The sequence below is a fragment of the Strix uralensis genome, chromosome 14 (genome assembly GCF_047716275.1).
Source record: "Strix uralensis isolate ZFMK-TIS-50842 chromosome 14, bStrUra1, whole genome shotgun sequence".
In the NCBI taxonomy this organism is placed as follows: Eukaryota; Metazoa; Chordata; class Aves; order Strigiformes; family Strigidae; genus Strix; species Strix uralensis.
In genome coordinates this window covers 2,043,202-2,054,309 of record NC_133985.1, presented here as the reverse complement: position 1 = coordinate 2,054,309, position 11,108 = coordinate 2,043,202, and the positions used below count along the sequence as shown (strand labels likewise).

The following is an 11,108-nucleotide window of genomic DNA, read 5'->3' as shown; positions in this document are numbered from 1 at the left end:
TACCATAATTTTCTAATAATAATAATAATAATAATGAAGTGCATAAGCTGCTCAGCAACCACAGCATTTCCTGTAGCACTGTAATGAATTATTCTCCATGTCCATCTTACAAGTTTGCTGTCACAATGCACATCTTGTTTCTTGTCTCAGAAAAGTATTTATTTCTTGCTACCTGCCAGAATCATCTTTCAGCTGTCACTGTGGCCTTGCATACCACTCAAGCTGAATCAGCCTTCTGTAAACAACATCCACTTGCCATATTATTGGGCTTCAACACAAGCAGAACTATCCTTGTCCCTCAGGTACAAGCAATATTGTACAGTTGTGTCACATCACAGTTGTGTCTCGTTTAACCTCAACACATACATAATAGCCTGGCTCTTGGCTACCTTCAGATGCTGCACATCAATTCCAGCAGCAGTGTAGTCTGTAGATTTAATTATTTGTTTTTTTAAAACCAGGAGGACTCTCTAATGAGAGAATGCTTACAGTTTTTCATCTTTGGGGCTGCTTTTTTTAAAAAAATAGAAACATTTAACATTTTGTTGTATGCTGTGCAGAAGAATTCAGAAGAATGCCAAAGCTAACACTATGCTTCCAGTTCCAGAACTGTATCAACAGAGTCCTGTATGAACACATTAACCCCGTGTTGCCATGGCTATACTGCTCTTTGAACCTGCACACGGACCTACAAATCTACGCTAAGGAACCACATTGCCAAGGGCTGCACTGCCAAAGACATAATACAAATTATCAGATCTTCCAAACCCTATAATAATACTTAGGATTACTCCCTAAAAACTTTGTTTTTTGAGGTTTTTAGGTAAAGCAGAATGTTTTCTGAATCTATCCAACTTCATGCTGTGCAGAAAACTGAGTAGTTCTAAGGGAGCACTAGACACCAACATTGTTATGGTATCAAAGACAAATATGTAAATCATTTGCAGAGCATGGGCACTGTTGTGGTTTAAGCCCAGAGGGCAACTATTATAATGGCTGTTGGGACTGATCTGAAGCCATCGTGAGTCAGACAAAGAGCATGTATTTAAATTGTTGCGTTTGTACAGTGTTGGGTGTGTGAGTCTAGTAACCCTAAAACAGCCCATGTTTCAGTGCCGCTTGGTTCATTACTAATGGTTAGTTTTGAGCACCTGTGTCGAGCTCTCACCCAAAAGGGTTCTGTCCCTGTGCTCGAGCCCCACGGTAAGGGGAAGCTCCTGCGGGATGGAGCATCCAGCTCTCCGTCCTGATCAACACCCCAGGTGGGAGCTGGGAACACAGACTGGCCCCTCTCACCCACAGAAGGTGGTGGTCTTGTTCCCCCACAAGAGTGACCAGCTAGTGGTTTTGCTCAAACCAGCAAGTTTAAGTGATGAAGCACAAACAGAGATTCTTATTACTAAGAAAGTAAATAAAACAGGGCTTGTGAAACGGGAGAAGCAGAGCCTTGGCCAGAGTGCTAGCTGGCATAAGTCAAACCACACTCCAGGAGTCAGTGGAGTGCCCTGCCAGCAAGTTCTTCAAACTTTTGTTTTTTTTTTTTCTGTTTTTGTTTTTTTGTGTGGAGGAATTTCAAACAGAGCTAGGACCATAACCTAGGGATCTTAGCTCCTTGTTCTTTGCTGTAATCATTACACAAGTTCTTCTAAAGGTGAAGTGCTGTGGTGGGATCAGCCCTGTACATGGTAAACATGCAGAACGATGAAGTATTAAATCTGAGGTGTATGAGTAATATCTATTTGGGTTTACACACTAAGCTGTGCATTGTAGCTTTGTGTTATACATTATTGTTTTGTGCTGTTATTGTACTATTTTGGTTTGTGTGTTGTTATTGTACTATTTTGTTTATTACATTATTTTTGTGATGGGTTCTGTCCAGTCACAGGATGGAGGAATTCTAAAGGCTGGTCCTTTAGGCTGCATATGGAAACACTGGAAAGATCTTGCAGGGGGAACCACTGACCAGAGAGAAACTGATTGACTATTGTAATCATTGATGGCCCTTATATATTTTAGATGATCAGGAGAAATAATAGTGTTTTGCAGACGTGAAGGAAAATGGGATGAGATGCGGCGTGTGAATTTGTTCTTTTCATTGTGGGATAATTATGATATGTGTAAGAAATGTGGTTTGATTATAAGTGGAAGTGGTGTATTGGCACTGGAGGCAGAAAATATGAAATCGCCTAAGTGGTGGTGTTCATCATGTAGCATCAGCGGGCGATGCAAAGGGGAAATGAGCAGGAACTGGCAGCACAGGCCGAAAGGGGGGTAAACGGAAGGCAAAGGGAACAAAAGGACAGTGATTCGGATAGTTTCGACGAGGAGGAAGGTTTCAGTTTGGTGGTGGGTAGGACTAGGCAGCGAAATGCTCAGAACATACAAGCCCCTCTCAGGCAAGCAGTGGGAAGGGTAGATCGGTTGAATAAAGGTGCCATTTTCAGTATCAGATTGAACGAATTGGAAGGAGTCTACTGGGTCCTGCCTGAGGAAAAGAGAAGGGTGCTGGAAAAAGCTGAGGAGGAGGAAGAGAGGCTAAACACAAGGGATGGTCCAGATCATTGTATGTCAGCACAAGAGCCAGACTGGAATCTAAGTACAGGGGCAGGCAGATTGATGAATAAACAGGATCCACAGCTGACTACTTTGTTCATAGGTCAGTCAGCACCAGATAGAAGAAGAAAGTTACAAAAGTGGAGGGCATGTCTGGAATGTCAACATCTCAGTTAACAGAAAATGCTGCAATTTTAGCAACCGCATTTGCTCAAGCACAAACCTCCTCTGGGGGAAGAGGTTTCCCAAGAGGATGAAAAACAGGAGGAAATACAGAACATAGAATCCCCCTGGGAAGGGATCAGCGTGTGATCTGCAAGGGAAAGGGACATTGGAAGAATGAATGCCCAAAGAGACAATCAGTTAATTGGATACCCCTGTCTGCGCCCATTCCAGAGGCAGACTTACTTATGATCGGTACGGAAGACTCGGATTGACGGGGACTGGGGGTTGAGGAATTAAGACTCCCCAGCCGAACCTCTGGTTTCAGTTAAGCTGGGGAATGAGACAGTTAAATTCCTACTTGATACAGGGGCAACATATTCTGTACTAAAGAGTTGTAAAAGACCCATGAGCAAATTCTTTATGTCAATGATTGGTGCCACAGGATGGAAAGAAAATCAGCTGTTTTTCCAGCGTTTAAAGTCTGGAATTGGGAACAGGGTGCTAACCCATCATTTTTTTATATGTATACCAGACTGCCCTGTGCCGCCAGTAGGACAGGGCATAATGAGTAAACTGAATGCACAAATCAGTTTTGGAAAAGGGAAAATCCCAATCCATGTTCCTGAAAGTAAAGCTTTGGATGCCCAGGTCTTTATGTTCCAGAGGCAAGCCGAGTTACAGCAGGTACCTGCAGGAGTAGAAGGTGCTGTGATTCCTATTGTATGGGCCGGAGGAGTCCCGGGAAAATCCAAAAGAGCAGACCCAGTAAGAATTGACCTTAAACCAAGATCATCCCCGGTAAGAATTAAACAGTGTCCTCTAAAGCTAGAAGCTGGAAAGGGGTTGGTGCCAATAATTGAGAAATTCTTAAAGTATAAGTTACTAGTGGAGTGTGAGTCAAAACACCCCCCCCCCCCCCCCCCCCCCCATTTTGCTGGTTAAAAAGGCCAATGGTAAGGATTGCTGGTTGGTCCAGGACCTGAGGGCAATAAATCAGATAACCCAGGATATTCATCCTGTAGTGGCAAACCCAGACACATTGTTAACTGGAACAGCAAAGTACATGGGGATTCCAACGCCTGATGGTACCCCCTTATACGATATCACCATTGCTGGAGGCCAGAGCTATGGACAGATTACAGTGAGCGCAGCCTTTCAGCGGGGCAGTGCTAAGATGACTACTCAACAAGAAATCCAAATGGAAGAACCACCACAGGTATCCTATAACTGTGCTTGCATACAGCGATGTCATCTGAATGATGCAACTCCAGACTGCACAAACAACAATACTATAGCTGTAGGACTAGCCAAGGGCTGTAACAGTTACATGAATTCTGTAGACAGCCAATTTGATCTAGCCCTGTTACATAGATTTAAACCCTCAGTTAGGTGGCCTGTACCCCGAGCAGAAGGAACAGGATGGTACTGGCTATGCGGTAACCGAGCTCGGAAAATACTGCCCCTAGGATGGGAAGGAGTGTGCACCAGGAGCCCTAGTCCCGAGCACGACAGCAGTTAATAAGCTGCATGAACAGAGTGGATGGGCGAGGACCCTCCTTAAACGAAGCAGAAGGACTCACAGTGCTATAGCAGAGTGTCCTTAGGCATTCCACAGTTTCGTCAGATGGTTTCTCTCTCGGCTTGGAGTAAGTGAATTGGAAAAGACAACTGTAAATATATCCACCATAATCGAGAACATAGAAAACAGAACTATGGACGCCACACAAGCGTTGCAAATTGAAGTGTCCAGTTTGTCTCAGGTAGTGTAACAAAATCGAATGGCCCTTGGCCTCGCAAGGGGGTGTCTGCACCGTGATTAACACAAGCTGTTGTGTATACGTAGATCAGAATGGCAGAATTTCCACGGATTTGGCAGAAATTTGGGAACAGACCAAAGTCCTGCCTCAGGCCACCAAGGATGATACGTCCTGGGGCTTTGAAGAATTGTGGCACAAACTTACCTCATGGCTACTGAATTGGGTATGGTTAAGAAATCTGTTTCTAATGATAATAGTAATGGTCTGCATCTATATCTTAGCTTGCATTATGATTCAGTGTTGTTGTAGACAAATCTGCATGAAAATGAGGTATTAAGTATTGAGACCTTGGATTTATGAGTCCAAAGTCTCAAGAAAAGGGGGAGTTGATGCCTGTAGCTGATGCCTGCAAGCAGTTGGTGCTAATGGCTGTAAGGGGCCTCAGACAAGAATGCACCCAAGGACATAATTTTTGCCACTGTGATGGGTCCATCCCGGGGAGGGCAGAGAAGCCAACAGACACCTGTGGGAGCTGAAGGTAAGAAAGCTGAGAAACTTTACAGACAGAGCAATGAGCCAAGATGAGGTCTTATATGAAAAAAACCTCAGAGTTCATGGAAAGGACACTAAGACACCTCTTCAGCCACCACTAGGGACCACCACAGACCACCGAAAACCCCCATGGAAGCCCCTCAGAGACCCTTCCCCAAATTTTAGTACACTTGTGCAATGTATTAACAGATGCATTAGATCCTCTGGAAATAGGTGTGCACTGCTCGGAAATTACATGAATATTTGTTGGTCTCGGTCCAGCTGGGGTCGGGGCGACGCGCAGTTTGTTGAAGGGGGGGCATTGCCAAGAACAAATGCTGCTGCACTGTGTGCCCGCTCCCAATTTATGACCACCTGTTTACATAGGTTCATTTTCACTTTTACATCCTACTGACCTTCAGGTTTTGCCTGTTTATAACTTACATGCTCACCACACTCTGCAGGTGGTGCTTTTTCCTGCTGTTTTTCACCCAACAGGGTGTTCCATAATGCTGCCTCAGTTATCCACAATCATTCTTCTAACCTCAAGGCCAGTTTACATTTTGCTAACTACCAATTCTTAATTCCCACAGGCACCTGCGGGCAGAGACCCCCTGTTCAGCGACACCCCGGGATCCCACACAGCTCCTGGGGGACCAACGCCCCCCAGCCCCCGCTGTGCTCTCCATCCTGGCACAGAGGAAAAGCAGCTGGCCAGGAGTGAAGCCAGTGAGGAGTCAGGACGGGGCTCCCTGTCCCCCCGCTCTCCTCTCCTGTGCCCTGGGTGGCGCCTTCCACCCCTCCAAACTGGCAGCAGATACGGCAGGGACAGAGTAGTTGCGGCTTCATCACTGCCGTTAGCCAGCCTGTGCCTCGGCTTCCTCCTGCGTGAGCTGGTACCAGGGCAGCTGGTGCCCACATCTGGGGAGCTTTACACCAGGCCAAATAACACTGAAAAGTTGCAGGGGAGTCACAGGCTGGTTTTGCTCAGAGCAGCCATCGACAGGGTGTAGGTACAGGGCCCAGTGTCGTCTGGGCTGTGGGTAAGCAAAGGCTGAGGGCAGCCATGGAGCGAGGGGCCGGAGTGTCCAGGAGCCCATTGCCTGCGGAGCGGCTCACAGCCGGTCCCCGGTTACGGGGTGTCGTTAGGGGTGATGTCATAATGGGGCAGATCCAAACCACCCGACGACAGGGTGTCAGAGCGTCAGTGCTGCAGCCGCGCCGCCACCGGTCACAGCAGACATGCTGCGCTCTGTCCCGGGTCTGCCGGCGGCCTCTGAGCCTGCCCAGCTGCCCCCCATCACCTACCAGCTGCCCCAGGCCAGTGTCTGGCAGGGGGGGCCAGGGCCCATGGGGGCCCCGGGGCAGCTGGTGCAGCTCCACCCCGGCATGTGGCTCCCTCCCATGGTGCAGCTCCCCCCAGGGGTGCAGTTCTGCTCCATGGCTGCTCCCTGTCCCCCTGCCCATGGCTGGGGACAGCAGGTGGTGGGGAGGACGCTGGTGCCCCCCCAGCCGATGGGGCTGGGGCCAGGGGCCGTGGTCCAGGAGGAGCCCCTGTACCCCACGGGCTCCTGCCTGCTGCACGTCCCTGCCCGCCCCAGCCCCCCGTCACCCTGCCACCCCGCAGCTCAGCGCTGGGTGCAGGGCCCCCCTCTGCTCCACAACACGCCCGGCAGCGCCCAGAAGCTGCCGGAGGCCTCCAACATGGAGGCAGTGGCCGTCGAGGACAGCGTCCCTGCTGCCAGCGCCCACCAGCCCGCCCTGGCTCCGCTGACTGGCAGAGCCACCATAAAGCCCAAAGGTGAGTTTAGGGGCTGGCAGAGCCCACAGGCAGACAGCCAAGCTGAGGAAAGGTTGCATGGCCTGGACTTGGGTTGGCTTTGCTTTTGCAGCAGCAGTGACCACCCTGGCAGCCCCGGGGAAGCCCGCAGACCTGCCCGAGCAGGGGCTGGACGCCTTCGCGGAGGCCTTTCCTGAGGAGGCAGAGGACACCACTGCCCAACAGATCCTCGCTTGGCTTAACACCGTGGATGGCGAGGACACCATCCCCGACGTCCTCGACAGCCCCAGCGTGACTGCCTTCCTCCAGCAGCTCCCCGACGTCTCTGCCTACGTGGCGGAGGGCAGCAGCCCCAAGGAGCAGGCAGTGGCGGCAAGGCTGGGGGACAGTGAGGACGCTGTCTCCGATGTCCCAGAGCTGACGGCCCTCCTCGGTGAGCTCCCCGACCTCTCCAGGTATGTGGAAGCGGGTGGTGGTGGGAGTGGGGAACAGTGAGGACACTGTCCCTGATGTCCTTGATTTCCCCAACAGCCTCACCAGCACCATGTGCTGTGATGAGCTCCCCGACCTCTCTGTGTACGTGGTGGACGGTGACTGCCCCCAGGACCGAGCGATGGTGGCACATCTAGGGGACAGTGGGGACACCGTCTTGACCGCCAGTGTCCCCAACTTGCCTGCTGAGGTCCTCAAGGAGCTCCCTGACCTCTGCAGGTACGTGACGGAGGGCGGCTGCCCCAAGGAGCGAGCCGTGGCGGCAGGGCTGGGGGATGGCAAGGACACCGTCCCCAGTGTCCCCCACGTCTCCAACTTGAGCACCTCCCTTAACGAGCTCCCCCACCTCTCGGAGTACAGGGCAGAGGGCGGCTGCGACAATGAGCAAGTGGCGGTGGTGATGCTGGTGGACGGTGAAAACATCTTCCCCGACGTCCATGACAGCCTCGACAGCACAGTCTCCTCCAACAAAGCCCCCAACTTCTTGGGCTACGGGATGCAGGGCAACTGGGCCAAGGACCACCTGTCAGCAGCGATGCTGGGGGACGCCGACCCCTTCTGGGGGGTGCCAGCCTCCCCCTCGCAGGACCCCACAGGGCAGCAGGGCAGGATGGGGGCAGAACTGCCCACCTGGCTGCCACCGAGTCCTTCGGAGACATCTGAGGAGAGCTCGGAGGAGAGCTCGGATGAGAGCTCGGAGGAGAGCTCCGAGGACAGTCCTGCGAAGAGACCCCAGAAGGGTCCCCTGAAGGCTCTTCCGGACAGTCACCTGCTGAGCCCACAGGGGATCCCGCTGCTGAGTCCCCTGCCCAGCCCCTCGCGTCCTTCCCGGCGTCACCCGCCCCGCACGGCCCGGCTGATGGAGGAGGTGCTGCGGAGGCAGCCCCGGGTGCTTCTGACTCGCCTGCCCCTGGAGAATGCGCTGAAGGGTCCTCAGGAGACCCCTCTGCCCAGCCGCTCACGTCCCTCCCGGAATCACCCAGCCCACACAGCCCAGCTGATGGAGGAGGTGCTGCGGAGGCAGCCCCGGGTGCTTCTGACCCGCCTGCCGCTGCCCTTGGGCGCTGTCTCCGGCCGGGGGGTGCCCGGATCGGGCCGGGCGGGGGGCAAGCGGGCCAAGCGCCCCACCCCGGCCAGGAGTGCCAAGAAACGAGAGACCTCCCTGCGGGACAACATCCCACCCAAGAGGAGGAAGATGGTGGTGTGACGGGTGGGAAAACACTCAAAAACCTCGCGGGAGGTGAAGCCGGACAGGGACGGCGTGGTGGCGGGCAGCAGCAAGTGGAGAGCACCTGATGGCAACAACGTGCCCGCCAAGCGAGCCAGAACCCTGAGGGACACCACGGGACAGCGTGCCGCCCGCTCCAGCCCCAGCCCTCTCCCCTGTCTCCAACTCATTCTTATTTCATTAAAGTTTCAGTGTTTGTTTCACAGCGCCTCTGCCAGTGGTCATTCGTGCAGCGGGAGGTGGGGGGTTAATGCAACCCCTGCCCCATGAGCTGATACGAACGAAAATTGTCTGCAAGCAACAATCAGTGTGTTGATGGGGTGATTGTGCACCGGGTGAAAGAACCCGCTTTTGGGACAACACACAGCCCCCTGACTGCACACACACACACACAGACACTCCCTGACTGCACACCAGCACACACACACACACACAGACACTCCCTGCCTGCACACCAGCACACACACACACACACACACACACACACACACACAGACACTCCCTGACTGCACACCAGCACACACACACACACACACACACACACACAGAGACACTCCCTGCCTGCACACACACACTCCCATGGACTCCTCAGCCTCCTGCTGCCACTGCTCCCAGCCTCTCGCTGCTCCATCCCCTTCGGTTGCTCCACACTGGAACCCTGTCCCAAACCCACCAGACCCCCCCTGCCCCCAGCTAACCCAGCTCAGCCCTAGAGCTACCCCGCAGCTCTGTCCCAGTGACCCCTCTGGCTAGCGGGGCGCTGGGGCAGCCAGCTGTGGGCTGGGGAGATGACCAGCCCTGCTCGGAGGGCAGCTCAGTGCAGCCTGGGCTCCGTGCTGGGTGTCCAAGCCGAGGCCTCTTGACAGAAACCTGGACTTGGTGGGACCGTGACACAGCATCATCTCCAGAGCCAGGACAGCTCCCTTCAAGCCATGGTCCAGAAGCAAAGGGCCCGCCCCAGTGCCCAGAGATCCCAGCTCAGCTGGAGGCGTGCGGGGCACCCCTGGGTGGGAGCCGAGCTGGGAGCTGCAGCACCATCACGTGCCAGGGGCCAGGAGCGCAGCAAGGGGGGGTTGGGATGGATGGTCCTGGCAGCTTCAGAGGCAGGACCTGGTGCAGCCAGTGCAGAGCGGACAGGCCTCGGTGGGAAGCAGCTCAGGGTATGATCCATCGTTTTGTTTACATGCCAGTGACTTGCCTTAGAAACTAACTCTCCAGATTTGTTTGATGTCTGTGAAGACAATCATGCCTCGTTACCCCTTTTTTGTTTCCACTCTGGAAGCCAATAGGGCTTCTCTGCACCCTCCCTGTAGGTATTTACAGACACTGCCAGGATCCCCCTGAGCCTTCCCCAGGCTGAACAGGCCCAGCTCTCTCACCTTTCCTCATGTGAGATGCTCCCGTCCCTTCATCATCTTTGTGGCCCTTTGCTGGACTCTCTGTCCATGTCTCTCCCGCACTGGGGAGCTCAGAACTGGACCCAGCACTCCAGCTCTCGCAGCACTCACCAGCGCTGAACGAAGGGGTGGGAGCATCTCCCCTGACCTGCCGGCAGCTCTCCTCCTGACGCAGCCCGGGATGCCGTTGCCCTTCTTTGCAGCAGCGGTACATTATTGGCTCACGTTCAACTTGGTGTCCCCCAGGTCCCCCTTTTCTGCAACGCCGCTTTCCAGCTGGGCAGCCCCAGGATATACCGGTGCGTGGGGCTGTTCCTCCCCAGAGCACTTGTGCTCTATTCAACTGATACCCAAAAAGCGGTCGAGGAAATCCAAAGAAGCACTGACACCTGCCTTCTGAACAGACTATCCCTGATATAGAGAGAGATGCTTGTTTTCAATCCGTTTGTGAAGTGCACAGGGAGGAGACCTCCAGCCATCTAATACCAGACGGATAGAAAAATGAATTCCCCTTAAAAGTCAATCAGTACACATTTAAACGGATCAACTGAAAACTGAAGAGTGGCAATAACCTGGTGAAGTGAAGGCCTCATTTGCACGGGACACTTATCACGGCACATATTTGTATGACTTGAAGTAGCCCACCAGCTTGGTCACCGAGCCAGAGAATTTGTGGAGGAGGGTTTACAAACAGCGGAGTGCGCTGCCGAGGTAGTTCTGTGAAGGGACCTGACACCTGTTGGCTTTCACACATTTATTTTTCCTTCGCCTCAATTAACTGAGTTCATTTTGGTGATGAAATCTTAGTAAAGGTGAAGTCAAACAATGTAGACTTAAAAGTTAACTTTTTAGTTTTGGAGCGTTATTCCTGAAGTCCCTGGAAATGTCTGTTTGCTCGCTTTGAATTTAACAGCTGCCAGCTTAGTCTAACAGCTCTCAGACAAAACCGGCATCTGCCAGCAGGAGCCGTTCCCCGCAGGCAGCGGCATCCCCTAAGCAGAGCCCTGGAAACTACCGAGACCCGCGAAGCGGTGTCACTCTGCCTCGCCACGACTCCACATCTCCAGATTGAGCAGCGACATCACGCTCAACAGGGCTACTTTTCACACTTGTCCAAGCAGAGCTCCAACAGAAATGTTCAACCACGCTGGAGCCAGCACCGTTGTTGATTCCTTCTCCCTTCTAGCACAAAACTTGTCTTACTG

The 11,108-nt window shown here is 52.9% G+C and overlaps 1 protein-coding gene across 1 annotated transcript; it reads left to right on the top strand.

Annotated features, from left to right (window-relative positions):
• The first annotated feature begins 6,521 nt into the window (after nucleotides 1-6,521).
• LOC141949940 (uncharacterized) lies at nucleotides 6,522-7,350 on the top strand. The gene is made up of 2 exons (XM_074884107.1): nucleotides 6,522-6,807; nucleotides 6,899-7,350. The coding sequence occupies exons 1-2, from the start codon at nucleotides 6,522-6,524 to the stop codon at nucleotides 7,279-7,281; spliced, it is 669 nt and encodes a 222-aa protein (XP_074740208.1). The 3' UTR covers nucleotides 7,282-7,350.
• The last annotated feature ends 3,758 nt before the right edge of the window (nucleotides 7,351-11,108 follow it).

Bases quoted from the DNA above. Each gene is read 5' to 3' on its own strand.
- LOC141949940 (XM_074884107.1), top strand. From the start codon at position 6,522: ATGGGGCTGGGGCCAGGGGCCGTGGTCCAGGAGGAGCCCCTGTACCCC. The intron at 6,808-6,898 runs GTGAGTTTAGGG...TTGCTTTTGCAG, and splicing joins AGCCACCATAAAGCCCAAAG to CAGCAGTGACCACCCTGGCA.